Source organism: Stegastes partitus, unplaced genomic scaffold, assembly GCF_000690725.1.
Source record: "Stegastes partitus isolate 25-593 unplaced genomic scaffold, Stegastes_partitus-1.0.2 Scaffold1723, whole genome shotgun sequence".
NCBI classification, from domain to species: domain Eukaryota; kingdom Metazoa; phylum Chordata; class Actinopteri; family Pomacentridae; genus Stegastes; species Stegastes partitus.
In genome coordinates this window covers 2276-21307 of record NW_007579454.1, presented here as the reverse complement: position 1 = coordinate 21307, position 19032 = coordinate 2276, and the positions used below count along the sequence as shown (strand labels likewise).

At 45.4% G+C, this 19032-nt stretch overlaps 3 protein-coding genes across 3 annotated transcripts in view; 1 reads left to right on the top strand and 2 right to left on the bottom strand.

Annotated features, from left to right (window-relative positions):
- Positions 1-12795, bottom strand: part of LOC103372268 (acyl-CoA synthetase long chain family member 3) — a 59303-nt gene extending 46508 nt beyond the window's left edge. The window contains exon 1 of the mRNA XM_008301866.1: positions 12791-12795. The gene's annotated coding sequence lies outside the window, so the exon portion shown is untranslated. The remainder of the gene's footprint in view (positions 1-12790) is intronic.
- Positions 14-17661, top strand: farsb (phenylalanyl-tRNA synthetase subunit beta). Its single transcript, XM_008301867.1, has 18 exons — positions 14-101; positions 529-584; positions 709-863; positions 1230-1302; positions 1396-1511; positions 2633-2783; positions 2877-2985; positions 3224-3294; positions 3382-3443; positions 4274-4325; positions 4430-4491; positions 5235-5442; positions 5532-5612; positions 5700-5792; positions 6951-7068; positions 7512-7664; positions 15103-15250; positions 16650-17661. The coding sequence occupies exons 1-18, from the start codon at positions 44-46 to the stop codon at positions 17431-17433; spliced, it is 2550 nt and encodes an 849-aa protein (XP_008300089.1). The 5' UTR covers positions 14-43; the 3' UTR covers positions 17434-17661.
- Positions 17662-18209: 548 nt separating this feature from the next.
- On the bottom strand, positions 18210-18962 carry LOC103372275 (sphingosine-1-phosphate phosphatase 2). The gene has a single exon (XM_008301872.1). The coding sequence runs from the start codon at positions 18960-18962 to the stop codon at positions 18402-18404; it is 561 nt and encodes a 186-aa protein (XP_008300094.1). The 3' UTR covers positions 18210-18401.
- Between the last annotated feature and the right edge of the window lie 70 nt (positions 18963-19032).

Genomic DNA, 19032 nt, shown 5'->3' with positions numbered 1-19032 from the left:
GCGGGGTCCTTTCCCGCTGCGCTGAGGAGGATTAGCAGCCAACATGCCGACTGTCGGAGTGAAAAGGGATCTTCTGTTCACAGCTTTGGGCAGAACTTACAGTAAGTCATATTTACTGCCCTGTCAAGTAGGGGACCGAGTGTCTGTCTTTGTCTTCACGTGTGTTTTTTGACTCTAAAAATCAGAGGAATCAAGAGGAGTGTCTGAAGTCTCTGTCCGAAAGTTAGCATCTGCTAACGTTAGCTAACTGACTTTATTTTAACTATCTTGAATGAAAATGTAAATGATTTAAAGAGCAGTTTTCACCAGATATGATGCTTAATATCAGCTTAGTTTTGCCGGTGTTTGTTGTGACTACAGAATAGTGTTATTTAATGCTCTGACATGTCTGCTGGATGTCAACGTGATTGCATCATTTCCCCTGACTGCTGTCATTTAAACGCTGCTGAACAGGAACGTGAGTGGGAAGGACAGTGGTGCTCACAGATGTATACACCTGATCTAATCATACCTGCCTCCTTGTTTTAGCTGACGAGGAGTTTGACGAGCTGTGCTTCGAGTTTGGGCTGGAGTTGGATGAAATTGTAAGTGACTGACTTCAGACTCTCTGTGCTTGTCAAGTCGAGTTGTTCTCTGTTGGTGATCTTAATTATTAATTTTTATGTCCGAACAGGTAGAAATCCTTATTTTTGGCTTTGTCCTTTACAGACCACAGAGAAGGAGATAATTAGCAAGGAGCAGGGCGACTCCAAGGCTTCAGGAGCATCTGATATCATCCTGTACAAGATCGATGTTCCAGCGAACCGCTATGACCTGCTGTGTCTGGAGGGGCTGGTCCGCGGGCTGCAGGTCTTCAAGAACAAGTGAGTCGCATGATTCATGTGATGTATACAGCAATCTGTACCAAACCTGCATGTTCCTTTAACATAATTTGTAGCTGGGGGCATCTCAGTGGCATCACTGTGCTGGATTTCTGATAGTATGTTGTGACACATTTGATCTTAAAATTGCAGCTCCGGCTTTAGTAATATTTTGATCAATATTTCAGCTTGATGCAAAACTCTGCTGCACTTTTTGCCAATATGTAAAAGTGCAAAGATTGCTACGTAAACACCAAGGCTAATTGGATATTCATTACTAAGATGACTTTATCCAGGGTATGTTTATTAATAATATTCAGGCTATAACATCCCTATGTGCTTATCGTTCTGGCTGTATTTGTGTTTCAGGCTGGAGGCACCTCGCTACAGACGTGTTCGCCCAGTCAGTGGAGACCCTCAGAAGCTGATCATTACTAAGGAGGTGGGTGGAAATATTCACAATTTATTGACAAGTAAATGCTTTGTGGTCTGAAGCTATCATTAGTTTTGTTACTGATACGTGTGTCCTGTGCAGACGGCAGCAGTGCGACCCTACGCCGTGGCAGCAGTGTTGAGGAACATCACTTTCACACAGGAGCGTTATGACAGTTTCATCGAGCTGCAGGAGAAACTACATCAGAACATCTGCAGGTCAGAGCACGTGACAAGTACAACCTGGATTAGCTGCTGTCACCTTTTGGTTAGCGATGGCGTTCAAATGACTGCAGGAAGTGTGGCTGCTATCAACTGTGTTAGTGTTAGAATTTTTATACACACTTAAGTTACTATTGATATTTTACTCCTTTAAAAATTCATACTGTAATGTGTATTTATTACTGGGTATCAAAAGTTATGTCGTTGCCCTGCTCGTTATATTGCTAAATTACTTTCACTACCCGGCTTATGAAAGAACGTTTTACACCCAGAAAACAGTTGTTGGCTGTTTCGGTGTCATCTGTGGTGGAGTGTTCCCTTTAGCTTACACTCCATCAGTGCATATTCTCTCTTGAGGAAGCCAGCAAACACTCCTTTATCTGTAACAGCTTTCTGTGGGTGTTTTCTCTGTAATGCATGAAAATGAGGGTGAGGCAAGTAGAAATACGTAACATCTCCTCTACACGGTGATAATCTTCTTTAGATCTCGCCCCAACCTCTCTGTACCTCTGCTCTGAAATCCATTCAGTGCTTCAATAAATTTGATTTATTTTTCGGGGTTGAGAGCATTTTCTTGCAGAGTTCACTATGAACAACAATGTTCTTTGCATGTTTGCCTGAAAGAAACTCAAAATAATAACATTACTTCCAGCTGTTGAAAGTGTACTTCAGTCCGTCTCCCTCCTCACAAAACAGCCTGTCACGGGCAAAAAACAAACTGCATTGTGGTTAAGCATTATTTTTTAGGAAAATGTAATCCCTTGCACTCCTTGTTACGTGGAAAGTAATAGGATTACAGTAAGAGTACGACACTGTTGCCCAACACTGCACTTTGCTGTAACCTTGTTTGATGCACCTGCACCGAACAACCTGACTTTGTCTTGTGCACTTAACATGCTTTGAACAATTCAGTGGAAGAACCATCCTGTTGCACTGGGTAGTTGTACACTGAACATGTCCACTGTAGAGTCGTGTAAACTTCCCACAGTTGGCAGATTTGTGGTCATAGCGTCGCCTCTGCTTGCACTGTGCAGCGACCAGTTTATCCTTCAGCTGTGGTTGACAAGTGTCACTCCCATTTAGCGTCATTCAGTCATGCATGAACTGTGTTTGCGCAGGAAGAGGAGCCTGGTGGCCATCGGGACCCACGACCTGGACACCATCTCTGGCCCTTTCACTTACACAGCCAAACCCCCCGGAGACATCAGCTTCAAGCCGCTCAACCAGACCAAAGAGTACACTGCAACCCAGCTCATGAGCCTCTACAAGGTGGGTAGCTGACTGGCTGGATGCTGGTTAATTGAGCAGCTCGTCTTTTTGAGCAGCGCTAACTCGTTGTTGTTGTTGTCTTGATGTATACAGACAGACAGCCACTTGAGGCATTATCTTCACATTATCGAGGACAAGCCTGTGTACCCAATCATCTACGACAGCAACGGCATTGTCCTGTCCATGCCTCCGATTATCAATGGTGAGTACTGTCCTCTCAGTGGCTTCGTCCTCATTCAGGTTTTATTTTCTGCCTCCGTTACACATTGGTGATGCTTTATCAGGATTTGCCCAGCTGGGTGCTTGATGTTCTTTGTCTAGTTCAAGGTGTTTTTTAAATTATGAGCAAAAAAATGAGGCAAATGTTAGCTTTTAAGATGATCCCAGGAAAAGGAAATGACATGCATGTGTAACACAGTATTTTTTTATTGTTCTTCCAGGGAATCATTCAAAAATCACCCTAAAGACGAAGAACGTCTTCATTGAGTGCACGGCGACGGATCTGACCAAGGTACAGCTGACAGGAGACAAAAACAAATCAGTCACATTTAACTGCTGTCTTTGGAAACTAACCTAAACTTGACCACGTTCCCTCCAGGCGAAGATTGTGCTGGACATGATGGTGACCATGTTCAGCGAGTATTGTTCACAGCCTTTCACGTAAGTCACGTCTATCTTAAAGGCGTTTTTATCTCTCTGCAGACCGACAGTGACTCGGATTCCATGTCAGCATTTCAGGTGTAAAATACTTTGAGGAAAACAAACGATTATTGTTGCACACTCGCTCAGGTGTGAAAATGACTTTGTTGTTGTATGTGTTGAGAGGTAAAATCAGCAGTGATTCACAAAGGGGAGAGAAGCTGTTGCTCACTCGACACACCCGACAGAGCAGCAGCTGTTTCCCTTTAGCTGTCAAATCAAACCGCTGGACATTGTTTGAAGCCTTTTTGCTACAGGCTAATACATCCTCCAGATTCAAAGATTTGCTCGTTTTGCTTTATTTCGTTATTTTCCTGTTTCCTTTGTCTTGCTGAACTCGATCCTGCTTTGACGATGAGGGCGTAACAACGATGACCCGTCGAACGCTGAGCTGCTCTGTGTGCAGCTGTGTTTAACCATCTGGAATTAAAATTACACGTGTCAGCTCATCAGAATTAAACCGTAGATGTCTGAAATGTGCAGCTAGCTTGTAGATCTAGGAAGGAGAAATGAGGAGCTCCATGCACGACCGGCAGAAGTCACATCAGTTGTCCTTGAAAGAATGCAATTGTGAATATCTGCAATGTTCTTTTTGATTCTAAAGAACTGAATTACAGATATCTGCAATACATATCCTGTCCAGCTGTTAAATGTGACTTGTGATATGTTTGGTGTCACATAGGATTTATTCTTCAAATTAACCTAATGTTAACACAAGCATTCAGTTAACAGATTTAAGATCAGGGTGTTGGAGTGGAGGTGATGTTTTCTTCTCCGTCCTGCTCTTTCAGGGTGGAGGAGGCTGAGGTGGTGTACCCAGACGGCAAGACCTGCATATACCCAGTACTGTATCCGCTTCTGTCGTCTTCTGTTTTTTAATGTAATGTTAATTTCTTTTAATGATTTTTACTTCTAACTCCTCTGTTGTTGCTTGGTTTGTATCTTAGGAGCTGGCTTACAGGAAGGAGAAGCTGTCCAGCGAGTTCATCAACCGAAAAGTTGGCGTCAGGTAAGTCTTTTGCTCCTGCTTCAGTTTGATAGGCAACGAGCAAGATAAACACAAAAGATACGGAGATGATAAATGCTGGTAAATACTTGAGCAGATTTACGGTTTGCATGCATCCCCATGAAGTGCTTCATTGCAGTTGATATCGATAATTCTCCATGATTTATAAGTCTGAGAGGGAGCATGCATGGGGTTGTGCTGACTGCCAAGCTTTCATGGTGGATTCAATCGAATGCATCTAAGTGTGAAACCATCACACATTCTATTTAACAAGCTTCTTACTGCTGTGAGTGGCTGTTGCTGGTGCATATTGTGATTGTTTTAAGTCACAGATTTGGCAACAACAGAGAAAATGAACAGCCTTTGAGTCTAAGTGCTGTCTAACACCAGAAGTAGTACAGTGGAGCTGCAACAAATGCCATCTTTTTGTAATTTTGTTTATCCGTTTTCACAATCTTCCAGTGAAGAAAATGCAGACGGAGCAGTTATTGATTTGTCAGACAGAGTTTATTTATCTTCCTCCAGCCACTTCACAGCTTCTAAGTTAACCCACCAGTGTTTTGCTTTGCTGTAATTGTTGTAAGTTATTTCCTTTAATGAGAGAACATCACTCTCACACACACACACTGCGTCACGTTTTGCTTACAGCAGCGTTCACTGCTCCACAGCAGCTCGGTGTCAGAACAAAACCAATAAATCACAGCTTTTAATGAACAACGCTCTCGTTTTATTTTCTCTCCTGACAGCGAGTCAACTGAGAAAATTGCTCAGCTGCTGACCAGGATGTGCCTGCTCTCCCAGGCTACCGGCAACGGCGACGAGATTGAGGTCGAGATCCCGCCGACGCGTTCGGACGTCATTCATGCCTGTGACATCATGGAGGACGCCGCCATCGCCTACGGCTTCAACAACATCACCCGCACTACGCCACGCACCTACACCGTAGCCAACCAGGTACCTGTATGCATGTTGCAGTGATAAAACCAAACGCATCGCTCCAAATTTAGTGTGTGTTCTTATTTATGTGCTTTGCGTGTTCACAGTTTCCACTTAATAAACTGACAGAGCTGTTGAGACAAGACATGGCAGCAGCTGGATTCACAGAGGCTCTTAACTTTGCCCTGGTAGGACAAAACCCACAAACAAATGCAAACTTTTTGTTCTCTTCTTAAAAATATTCAATTAAATGTGTCTTTCTTGCCTTGCTGTAGTGTTCTGAAGAAGATATCGCAGACAAGCTCGGCAAGAAGATCTCCGAGACCAGGGCAGCTCATATTTCCAACCCCAAGACGGCAGAGTTCCAGGTAACAAACATCACAGAAAAAATAGGAGTGTTTCAGGATTGTTGGAACAGAAGAACATGTGATAGCTACATTCCTGGCATACTTCACGAGGAAAGTTTCCCTCACGCGTGCAGGAAGCTTCTGTATCCCCATCAGACTCATTTAATCAGTGGTTTGCATTAGGGTCAGTTAATGAACCACTTTCCTCCGAGATGGAACGGTGTGTGAGACGTGAAACGTGAGACCTGACGCTGCCTGTGTGGATATTGATTATATGGGAGTGAACATGGCTGAAATGGCTCCAGTGTTGACGTGCCACTGAAGACTTGGACTTGCTTTTCATACGCAATTATGAAAAAAGATCCACTGCCAACATTTTATGGTGAGATAGATGTAAAAACAGCACAATGTCATAAGTGTTTTTCCCTTGATGTAAAGACTAACATAAAAAATCTGGAAGTTTTATATCAAATAATTGAAGATCAGGATAGATGAGACTATTCTGAAATCAATAAAGTAAAGCATGACTGGTGCTTATAAAGACCAACATTAGAAGCTTAAAAGTATTTAAAAAAGACCCTGAAAATTCAAAAATCTAATTTAAAATTCCTTACAGTTAAGTTAATTTTCCTCTGTAAGCATTCTTTACTAGAACTCCATCCATCATCGTGCACCACTTAATCCTCACTAGGGTTGCTGGAGTCTATCCCAGCTGACTCAGGGTGAAGGCAGGTTCACCTGGACAGGTAACCAGTCTATCACAGGACTACACTTAGAGACAGACAACCAAGCACACTCACATTCACACCTACGGACAATTTACAATCACCAATTAACCTCAGCATGTTTGTGGACTGTGGGAGGAAGCCGGAGAACCCGGAGAGAACCCACGCTGCATGGGGAGAACATGGAGACTCCACGCAGAAAGATCCCGGGTGTTCTCACCGGGACGCCAACGGGCTAACCACCGAGCCACTGTGCAGCCCTTTATTAGAACTTCAGAATAAAATTTAAGGAAGGTGAAGACATTTAAGAGATGTTTTTGACTCCACCAGATTCTAGTGGTAGCTGACCCCCACACTTGTTGTTGTATGGATATTTTTCCATAAGGGGGCGCTCTCCTCCTCTCTAACAAACTGCCGCCATGTTTCCACCCTGACTGTGGTTTCTCTCCACCAGGTGGCGCGCACCACCCTGCTGCCGGGCCTGCTGAAGACCATCGCCGCCAACAGGAAGATGCCCCTTCCCCTCAAACTGTTTGAGATATCTGACGTGGTGCTGAAGGACGAGACCAAAGGTGGGCGTTGGGGAAAAAATACATTTAGTCTTGAATAGCACAGTTTTGAAATCCTGCCTCCTCACTGCTGGTTTTGGACAGATGTTGATGATAGTTGGGGGGAAATTTATTCTGCCAGTTTGAAATGCAAAATAAACACCCAGTTTTTCCACTGGTTGGATCGTATCGTAAAACTGTCTGAATCATCCTGTAGATATTAGAATTAATGATGACAGTGATTACATGTTGTGAGGAACTGGAACTTTGTCTTAATCAGTTAAGGTGAAGAGCTAATTATAGACGACCAGTGTAGTCTTAATAAAAAGACGTAAAAAGGTGTCACATCAGGAGACTGACACACTTCTGCTTTGAATAATACTGACCGGACACATCCGTAAGCCACCGCTGTAGCCCTGTTCTCCATGTCCCTCATGCTCCCTCCCCCTCCTCACACTGCCAACCAGATGTCGGGGCGAGGAACAGCCGGCGTTTCTGCGCCGTTTACTACAACAAGAGTCCAGGTTTCGAGGTGATCCACGGCCTGCTGGACCGAAGCATGCAGCTGCTGGAGGTGAAGTCGGCCCGCGGTGACGGTTACCACATCCAGGCAGCAGACGGTAAGAAGCCCGGGGAGGAGGCGGGGTGGACGCCAGATCTGTAGGAACGTATATACGAGCTGTTGGTAAATATCTTACGGCTGGATTTATAGCGGGAGGGGGAAAATCCCGGCAACAGATTTTAACCCATGTGATTAGGAACATGTTTATGTACAAGCTGGTGAACAAATAAATCTGGGCCACGTGAGGGTGAAAGGCAGGTTTTGTTGAGATTATGTAAATCCCGCCTGTGACTAGCGGTGAGTACGTTGCCGTGTGGTGACAGGGCGTCGCGTACCCTGCTTTACTGAGGGGGCACAGTTACCATGACAGTGACATGGACAAGTTTGCCTAAACTTAAAGTTGGCTTGCAACGTGGGTGGCTACGTTAGAATAGAGCTACACGACGGATATACAGAGAAGAAACACAACCGTTGACGTAGATCGTTATGACTTTACAACTCCATATTGCCCCTCGGTAGAAAAGTTTAAACAGTGGTAAATTAATGATTAAAGCCAATTCTATATGTTGTTTGCTCTGCCAGTAACCGTCTGCACATCTGGCTTTTCCATCCATAAATATCCCCATTGGATAAACTGTCAGTAAATCAAAAGAGCTCCCAGGACCCAAGCATAACAGTATAAACACCCCAAATGCACACAGTACATCTTCCCCCAGCACGACTTTAAACAGATTAAACGACATAAAGCATGCAGTGTATCCACTCATCCTTCCCCGTCTTCCTTCCTCTCCATCTGCTCTCTCCTCTTCTTATCTGATATTGTCTCCTTCACTTTGCTCTTCAATCCAGACAGATATAGGAAACAGACAAAAAGCCAACTAGCCAGAACTTTGACTGAAAACTACAGCAGTAAGATGCTTCTGATTGAAGTGACCCAGTTTGGTCCGAGAGCGTCAACATTCGAAGGTGCAGAGGAAAGCTGAGCGTCGTCGAAGGGAAGGAGATACGATGCTGTCTAAATATGGACGTGTATTTTCAGCCGCTCTCTGCTGGAATGTGTTGCACTTGTTGTTTACGTAAAAAACGACAGAAATAGTTGTGTTGAGAGAGAAATCCAAACCGTGGATTCTTCCTCAGCTCCACACAACCCGTTATTCACGTTATGGAGGAGGGGACCGTCGGACCGTCGGTGTGGAAAGTTATAGAAATTAGTTTGGAATGAATATTTATCTGACATAGTAGGTAAATATGCCCCTAAGATCCTCTAGTCATGGTGTCTTTAACGTTCTCGAGAGTAGAACTAAGATGTACGAAGAGGCTCTGATTCAGTTGATGTCTACAAACAAAACCTTAGAACTGATATTTACACTCTTATTTCTCATGTAGCTTTTAATTAAATTACTCGTCTCAAACCTATTTATTACTTTTGGAATGAACTTTATTATTATTTATAACAATAACATTTTATTACTGTTGTTGTTTATATTTTTACTTGAATTTTTTCCTTCCCTTGCTGCATGAACTGTGCGACACAAATGACAATAATAGTTGATATTAGTGTAGTTATTGACAGGATCAGAGACTGGTGTGGCCCGTAAAACCAAAATAATAACAATAATAATAATGAATACAAACTTTATTTGTAAAATAGTGAAATTTCTCCTCCACTGAAAAACAGTCTAAATGATGACTCCACTTTTTCCGCGGTTTTATGCCAAACAAGCACATTCCCGTACATCCAGAGAACACGAGGGCCGAGGTGCCTCTGCAGCACCACGACGCTTCATTTATAACGGCGTGTTGTGACGCCTTTATCAGAAAACTGCAGCTCCTGTGATTTGGGTGCTACACTTGGCTCTATTGCAATTTCAATAGTGTGAACTTTTCAGGTGATCAGCAGTCCTGATGGGACACGCTGCCGCCTTAAAGTTTAAGACAGGAGGTGCCTGAGAAATGGATGACGTCTTGGGGGAAATCAGAAAAGCAATGTGCAACTTTATGGGGTAAAATAAGCTGTACTCAGCAACTGCACAGTGTGGTATACACAGGAAAGTTTTGTTTGATTGTCGGTAGGGCTGTGAGGTGGCGCGGTGGTTAGCATCGTTACATCCCGGTGAGGACACCCGGGATCTTCCTGCATGGAGTCTCCATGTTCTCCCCGTGCAGCGTGGGTTCTCTCCGGGTTCTCCGGCTTCCTCCCACAGTCCAGAAACATGCTGAGGTTAATTGGTGATTGTAAATTGTCCGTAGGTGTGAATGTGAGTGTGCTTGGTTGTCTGTCTCTAAGTGTAGCCCTGTGATAGACTGGTTACCTGTCCAGGTGAACCTGCCTTCACTCTGAGTCAGCTGAGATAGGCTCCGCCCCCCATGACCCTGGTGAGGATTAAGGTGTAGAGATGATGGATGGATGTTGGTAGTCTGTGCCAATACTCCTCATGTGTGGAGCGTTGCAGCCGACACTTCGACACTGCGCCAAATAGTTGATGAAATTCTCTCACCTTGAATTCTGGGTTCAGATCGAGCTCCAGAAAAACTAGAACCACGTCAGGTTTTCAGAATTTTTAGCATCAGCTTACTTCGGAAGTATCAGTTCTTGTGACATCCTGAACGAAATTACCAAAACCGAGGAGTAACAGGTGTTATTTTACTTTGCAGCCGCTCTGAATGAAATGAAACATCTGTGGGGAAAACTTGCTTATTAGTTTTCACGCACAACAACTCTCAGTCTCTCGCCTTTAATTTATCTTTTGTTCTGCCTCCAATTGCATCATCTCACCCTAATAAATGAGGACAACTCTGTTCTCTCTCATTCGGCCGATGAGGGAAACCGAATAGCGCTGACGTAAAATGTTCCTGTCATCGTTCGGCTCAATAGAAATCAAAGGTGTCACGTCAGCATTAGTGTTTTATAGACTGTGGGCCAAGAACACGACTTCACTGTGTCTCTGGTGATGAAATGCATCTGAGTACAAGTTTCAAAGGGCTCTCTCTCTCTTAAGTCGGCGTGAATGAGATGAATTAAGCAACTCGTGCTGCAATCCAAGTCTTTTATTGTGAAGGGCTGTTTTGCTCGCTGAAAGAGGACATCAAACCCGTAAACTGTGCAAATGAATTTTGTTTTTCACAGTCAGCCACATTAAGCAGGGGCGACAAGGCAGGCACAACAATGTTTACGATGAAGTTGTGCTTACATGGCAGATAGATGTGTGACTCAGTCGGCTCGGACCGCCGCTCTGTTGCTGTGGGATTAGCAATCAGACAGGTTGGACTTCATTGTCTTTCTCGGGGCCAATCTGTGTGCTCTGTTTTCCCAGAGAGACTCTCAAGCATCATTTTTGGATTGCTCACTCGCTTCTCCCTGCTCCATCCTGGCTCCCTCTCCACCCACCTCTTCTTCCCCTCTCACCTTGGCTTGCATGCTCCAAGGTCACACTGTAGGATATCTGCTCTGCCTCTGCTGGCCCATTCAGACTGCAAATCAATGGGCTCAAGTATCGGTGAATGAGAGATGAGAGCAGGGAGAGAGAGGAGAGCAGGCAGAGGGGAGGAAGAGTGGATGAGATAAGACTAGAGAGTGCAAAAAAAAGAGAGGGAGAGAGTCCGGGGTGGGGGGGCGACGGCTAGAGGCGTAAGCAAGAAAAGAGTCTGAGACTGTGTAAAGTCTGCAGTGTGGGAGAGTGCATGGGAGTCACGTCACCCACTGCAGTGCCGAGCAGCAACACAGACTGGCACATACAGCACGTCCACCCACGGGCGCTCGGACTGGCCATCTGACAGGCGCAAACACACGCTTAAAAGGGAGCCTGAAATGGACATCGTCTCACGGTGCGCTCTAATGCACACCATACTGGACACACTCAGCCTCCCACTCGGTCTGTCCTCTCTGCTCCCACACTCTCTGCACCATTAGCTTAATCCCCCCTCGCATATGTCAGCGTGTCCTTAACCCCATTACAAGGTCGTGACCCAGTCTGAGAGCTCACCTGACACAGACTCGCATCCTCAGGATGTATCCATCAGCAGGCTGAAGCAGGGCTCCGGCTACCTCACCAGCTCTCCCAGGGAATACATGTCAGCTGAGCTTCCGCCACTCAGCGAGGGAAAGCGATGAAATGACGAGTCAGGGGATCAGAAGTGGAAGGAAAACACACTTAGGAGACAGATGCCCACGTTTCGCTTAACAACTGTGTCCAATGCGAGGTCTCGGCCCATTTGTTAGGGAAGACACCGCGATCATGTGACTTCTTCTCTTCAGTTTTTGACCTTGAGTGTTCAGGGTTTGCATTTTTAAAGGTTGTACTGATGGTTAGAGAAGAAGCTGCAGTTTGACGAGACACGAAGGCCGATTTCAAGGATAATTCTGGTTATTTTTCAGCATAAGTCTCGACCATTATTTCTGTTTATGCGTCAGGAGACAAGGTGACATTGCTGTAAAGAAGTCCAGCAGAGAAGGGAACCTAGTTAGGCTTGTTTTAATCAAACTCCAGATAGTCCAAACTCACTTGGAGGTGAAAATCAAAGAGGACACAAATACAGTAATCCAGACTGTCTGTTGTAAACACACACACCACAGAGCAGCTTCCTCCTTCAGCACTGACCCTGAACACACTGCCTTCTTGTGCAAAGAGGAATTAGTACTAATATGTTGGAACTTTCTGGTTTTGGTCTCCCTCAGAACAAAGAGATGTTTCTAATCTGGCTAAACCGTTGTTAAAAAATGAACTAATCGTGCTGACAGATATTGTCTGCTTTGTTTTAAAGCCTATCTATCTTATTTCTCGATACCATAGAGCTTAATTGTCGTCATGAAGCCGTTTGTGTGGCCAAGCCGGACCCATCTCACAGCGCTGTTGCTGTTTGAGGCTGAACCTGATTGTTATTCAGCTATAGGGGGGAAACCGATCAGGCTTGTTTGTAATTCCTTAAACCAATCACAGTCGGCACAGCTGAGCCCAGGATGCAGCGAAGGCGCTCCTGCAAAACGGTGACGAGGGAACTAGTTCTGGTGGAGGGTTTGCCGGTGAGCGCTGTCATCACGATGGCTCATTCACTGAAGATTGTTTTTGTTGTCTTCAGTCGTACACTGGATTTTGAAAGCACACAGATAGTAGAAATGGAGGATAAAGCCACATGGAAGGTGGCAGCAGCAGAAATAGGCTCATACCTGACGATGTTACGACGAACGTGGGCTCTGCAGTTTGTGCGTCAATGCAACATAAACCATCCTGCTGCCACAAATACTGAGACCATCTAATGTACATGCATCTAAAACTGAAAATGGTTCTCCTACAATTCCCTGTTTTAGTAACATTAGCTCAAAAACTACAGTTCCCAGCTGCTTTATTAAACAGTGTAGTCTTTTTTTAGACACTTAAAGTTAAAATAAAACAAAGGATGCTTTTAAAAATAACGCCACAAATAGTTTTCTCCTACAAATCAAAGTGCAGTAAAACGGAAAACATGTTAAAACAGCGTCAGCACTGAGGAGGAGCACACCGCAGACATGCTGGTTCTGGCATTCTGATTAAATGTGTGAATATCCCTACCTTTACCTGTTGGATTGTCTGCTTTTGTTTCCCCTAATTGACTTTATTGTAGAGACGTTATCACAATATCTCAGAAACTAATTGTGTAAGGACAACTTTCTTCTAATTAGCAGAAAAGATGGCTAAAAGTAAAATAAAAAAAACCCGGAATCAGACAAGATTATGTAAAATTTTCTACACATTTCAGCATTTTTCCCAACAGGTAGCTCTGTGATGCATGGAAACAACACACAACACCACGAAGCTCGTGTTCATCATCCTTTAAAGCGTTGTTAGTAGTAGTAGTGGTAATATTAGTGTGCTAGCAGCTGCTTGCCTTCGTGCCACTGTGGGCGTTTCTAGCTTCATTAGGAAGTTGCATAAATTCCAGTTAAAATAGTGAAACATCCTTTGGCCAAAAAAAATAAAAAAAATCAGCCAGTTGTGCCGGCGATGATGCATCGGTGCAACTCTCCCTTCTGCCGAAAGCTCTGCTGAAAGTTGGAGGCGAGTGGGCGGAAAGTGGCCTGGCTCAAGTGTAGGATTTTCATTGACTGATTGGTTATTTAAGATGTACCGGAGCTATTTATATAGTTGCCATGGCATCCCGCTAACGGTGCAAGTAGATGACGTGTGAACCGACGCAAGCGAATTCCACCAATTTATTATGTATTTATAACAGGCGGGCAGCGAGCGGCTGAAGCAAAAAGGTAGAATTTCCCCGTTTCAGCCGCCTCTTAGCACACACACACACACACACACACACACACACACACACACACACACACACACAGACACACACACACACACACACACGGGGGTTTGATGTGTGCCGTCTTGCGAGCCGTCATCCGTAGTGACGAGTGAACATCTAAGCAGTGGGCTCTGGAACCCATTAGCAAGGCAGCGTGGGAAGAAGTGGTGCACTATGGGAGAATGCCATGTCTGTGTGTGTTTGTCTCTGTGTGTGTGTGTGTGTGTGTGTGTGTGTGTGTGGGGCTGTTGTCATAGCAACCCCTGTATCTTGTTATCTCTCCCCAACAAGTCCGTCTTTCTGTCCGTTTGCATGTCAGTGTTGTTTTTTTTTTTTTTTCAACAAAGTGAGCAAACGCCTCTCACACGGACAAGAAGAGCGTTTTCATGACGGTATCGATGGAGGCTTTTCATCCAGCCGGAGCGAGGTGACCTTTACTCCTGATACCGACACACTTACACACTCTAATCAGGAGGAGGAATGTGTGTGTTTGTGTGAAAGTGATCGAGACAGAAAATCCAATTATGGTCAAATAGCCTCCGGAGATGGAGGGTTTAGAGTAATGACCTGCGACATTTTCACATAAACGCTGTTCCGTTTTCTGCTCCGTCAGTGATTGATATTAAACAATAACGATCCAGCACAAACCCGGTCCGTCAAAAGAATTGTGTTTTTTTTTTTTTTCCCCTCACTCACGAAAGGGCTTTCCTTGGAGAGAAGTATCCGGCGCACAGGAAGCGGTGCCTTTTTTGTGATCAGTGATTAATGAATGTGGGAGAACAAATGATCGAGGAAGGCAGCAGCGTATCACCCACGCTGTGCAAAGTGACTCATGATCCCAGCGATGTGATGTGCAACAAGCATGTCGCTGGTACTAGAAGAAAAATAAAGCACTAAAGTGGACATGTAGTAACTGTGTGAAGTAGCTGAAACACAATCCAAGGAACACCCATGTCACGCAGATGCCGTGTTAGATAGTAACACGCTGGTCCAGTATAGTTTGTCAGCATATGCACAGGTTGCCAACAAGCTACTGCAGGTGATAATTGTTTTTCTAAAGGAAGCAACTCTTACAAGAGCGTGTGAAGTACCTTGAAAGTCTGGGTAGAGAAGTTGGTGCCAGGTGTGGGCGGATCGTAGAAGAAGTCTAATATTAGTTAGGTGGAAGCGAGGCTCTTAAACTAACAGTCGCTCTGTGTTTTTTTCCCCCTTCTCAGATTCCACCTTTTTCCCCGGGCGCTGTGCAGAGATCTTTGTCCGGGGAAAGAGCGTAGGACGTCTCGGAGTCCTTCACCCGGACGTCGTCAGCCGCTTCGAGTTGACCATGCCCTGCTCCGCCATGGAGATGGACATCGAGCCCTTCCTGTGATTTCACATTCTTAAACCTTAACCCCCTTCCCCCACCACCACCACCAGCACCAAAAACATACCCAGCAGTTTATACTCTCACATCAAAACAGAAATCAGTGAGATTTATGAAGAAAACATGAGGCTTGAGATTTGCTCTGAAGACGTGCTGGGTATTCTGTAGGGCTGCACGATACATCGATTCAGCGCTGACACGTGCTCGTGCACAACCTAATCGGACAAAGTGTGATGTGAAGTAAGGCAAATTAACACAAACACATCTTGCTACAACTTTTTTTTTGCTGCTGGATGCAAAATGAAAACTCGCATGGTTCTCATTTTCCATGACTAATCCGCAACAGACGTCAGATGATGGAACATAATTTAGTGCGATCAAGGGGTTTTTGGATAGACTCCGTTTTTTCTTTTTGGTGTTGTTGTTGTTTTGAAAGAGACAAGACACAGTTAGCACTACAGCACGACATGCAGAGCAAAATGAGCTAGGAACGGTAGAGTAACACAGCTGTAATACCGACATGTAGAATGCTCTGCTCACAGAAATGCAGATGAGATCATTTGCTTCCAGCTAAATCAGAAAGCATCTTATTCCCCTCTTTTTAAAGTAATCCTTGGTCACACACGAGTTGCTGCAGTAACTGAGTGGAGACTAGAGGCTTCTCAGTGCACAGCTGCCTACGTAGCATCTACCTGCCGAGCATGCATGTGAGGCTTTTATCAGTATACTGTGGTGTTTTGCAGGTGAGCTGGATTGGGTGCAGTTTTATTCACATTTTCTTCTCTTGGAGGTAAAGAGAAGATTATTTCAAGTCTTTTCTAGAAGCAGATTTTAGGGAAGTGAAAAGCAAGTGCTGTAAATATCCATTCTTTAAAATCAGTGATTTATGATCTACATATTGATCAAAACAAATGCGGTTTTCATTTTGGCTATCATGGTGCAGCAGTAGTCAGCTGTATGGAAAAGATGACCAAAAGCAGGTACTGTTCAGGTCTGACCGTCATCCAGAGCAAAAAACAAAATCTATTCATCACAGAAGGACTCGTATCACAGTGTCAGTGCTTTCCTGTGTCGTGCAGCCCTCGTGTTTGGTTTGTGTGGCTGAGGTGTGCGATGTGTCTGATCTGTTTACTGGTGCATGAGGAAACTGAAACTGTGCTGCATCACTCTGTGGAGCCATTGGGTTTTATGTATGAGTAACAAGGCTGTTTTTCCTAAAGTCAGAAGAATTAAATATTAACAAGACTCCATTGTGTTCGTGACGTGAATTGTGCGCATCTGTGTGTGGGCTTGTGCCTGCATGCCTGGTCTTAATTTAGACTACTTATGCCTTGGGGTTAGTGCATGGTAATTAAACTCAGTGACTCATTACCTGTTGCTTTGTTGCCTTGGTTCTTCCAGTGGCCACACTGCTGAAACCCTCCTCACTCACGACGTCCCCATGCAGGAAGTCATCAAGCACAAGTTCCCCACGCAGGACGAATCCCAGCAGGCCCCTCTCTCCTGCCCAACATCCACAAAAACTGTGTTTGGTGACATGAGCACACCAGTGGGTCTCAAAGCGCTCAATGATTTTCTAGCTGACAAAAGCTACATGGAGGGTTTTGTGGCATCCAAAGCTGACACGACCATGTTTGATGCCATCCCGTCTCCTCCCTCACTGACCTTCTGCCACCTCCGGCGCTGGTACAACCACATCAAGTCCTTCCAGAGGGAAGCAGCTTCCCTCCCAGCAGCCAAGAGACAGTTTGTTCTCCCGGCCGCTGCCCCCGCCTCGACCAACAACGCCAGTGACGACGACGACGACATGGACCTTTTTGGCTCAGACGACGAGGCCGAGAGCGCAGAGGCAGCTCGAATCAAGGAGCAGCGCCTTGCCGAGTACGCCGCCAAGAAGTCCAAGAAGCCAGCGCTCATCGCCAAGTCGTCCATCCTGCTTGACGTCAAGCCCTGGGACGACGAGACGGACATGGCCAAGCTGGAGGAGTGCGTCCGCAGTGTCAGCATGGACGGGCTGCTGTGGGGGCAGTCCAAGCTGGTGCCGGTGGGCTACGGCATCAAGAAGCTTCAGATAGGATGCGTGGTGGAGGATGATAAAGTGGGTACGGACCTGCTGGAGGAAGCCATCACCGCCTTTGAGGAATTTGTTCAATCTGTGGATGTGGCTGCCTTCAATAAGATCTAAATCTTATCGACAGAGAATAATTGACTGAATGGTGCCATCTGACGTTTTGTGGTCTCGATCTCTCAACCCCGGTGATGTATGAAACACAGTGTTCCATGTCTGTCCCAACGTCCATGTAGTACAACAACTAACGCTCAGGTGCTTCATTTAAAAAGACTCTTTATGCTTTGATACAACTACAGAAGATTCTCGCCTTCAGACGTCAAATAAAGCCATTCTAACTTTGGACTGAGTGCTTTGAATCCTTCTTTTGTGTTTCATGTTTTTTTAATCAGGTACCAAGAACACAGGCTTCCACATATCCCCACCATCTGATGCATTATTGGCAGCTCAAAGAGAAATTGTTGCAGCCAGCGGACTCCCGTATGAGAGCGAGGCGTGCAGATAACAAGCCGTCTTGTAAATGAAGTCTGACAGGTGCTCCGGCATTCCTTCAGACTGCACTGTAGCAAAGAGAGGTTAACTGTTTCACTCCTGCACCGAGCTCACAGCAACCAGGCCAATATGGTGCAACAGATGGCTTGCTCCAACCTGCCTGAGAGGACAAAGACGGGTGCTGTAGAAATGAAGTTGCCAGTTTACAGTTAAACTGGTTTTGATCCGATTTCCCAGCCTGGTAGGAGCTCGTCGGGCTCTAGGTGGGGTTCTCCCCAATGGTGACTTGACAGGCAAGTTGGACGGAGAAATTTCTGGCATGTGTGTTTATGTTCTGAAATACAAAACAGTGCAAAGAGAACCGGCATCTGCTACACGTTTCAAGTCATGTTCAAACCAGGTTGAGTCATTGAAACTTTATTGGTATGTGAGCAGAACATTTCAGCTCAGTCACAGGTCAGCCACAAGCACACTGCTGTGAATCATTCCCGGTGAGAAGTCGTACATGAAATTGAACATGGATGTAAAAAAAACAGATCATTTGATGCACATTGAAATAAATATGAGGTTCATTTTCGGTCATCATCACCAGGTCATAGCAGCCCCAGTAGAACGAAGATTCTGTTGGCCAGTATCGAGTGAACAAGTCCAACAGCTGTGTATGTGGTAAACTTATACGGCACTTCGATCTCTTTCCTTCTCCTGGCGCTCTGGTCGCTTTTCGGCACTCCGTACCATGAATACAACACGTGCAGACTCGCTGCTTTGACTACCTGTCGAGTTCCCACCAAAGCTACGACCCCCACCAGGAAGCGGCCGGTGCCTAGCGCCAGGGCGTTAGCGGTCAGGGTGGGTAGGGGTACAGGTAGCGTCCCCTGGGGCTCAAAAGTCTGCCCCAGCTGGTTGTTGACCCAGTATCCCACCGAGTACCCGGCACACGATCCCAGAATGGTGGTGGTGTCCCCCCGCGTGGTGCTGTAGTGGTCCAGGTCTGGGTAAGTGTAGCTGAGGAAGAGGAGGAGTCCCAGCGCCACCACGGGGGACAAGCTGCTGTTGAGCTGGAAGTGGTCGAAGGTTTCCCAGTACGGGTAGGTGAGGAACAAGATGACGCCAGAGATCAGGACGCCACAGATCACATCCTGAAAGCAGAACATGATAGAAATAAAATATGGTTATTTTTAACTTGATAACAATAAATTAGAAGACTTACATCACGCTCATGTT

Bases quoted from the DNA above. Each gene is read 5' to 3' on its own strand.
- LOC103372275 (XM_008301872.1), bottom strand. From the start codon at position 18,962: ATGTTCTGCTTTCAGGATGTGATCTGTGGCGTCCTGATCTCTGGCGTC.
- farsb (XM_008301867.1), top strand. From the start codon at position 44: ATGCCGACTGTCGGAGTGAAAAGGGATCTTCTGTTCACAGCTTTGGGC. The intron at 2,784-2,876 runs GTGGGTAGCTGA...TGATGTATACAG, and splicing joins AGCTCATGAGCCTCTACAAG to ACAGACAGCCACTTGAGGCA. The intron at 4,326-4,429 runs GTACTGTATCCG...TTTGTATCTTAG, and splicing joins GCAAGACCTGCATATACCCA to GAGCTGGCTTACAGGAAGGA.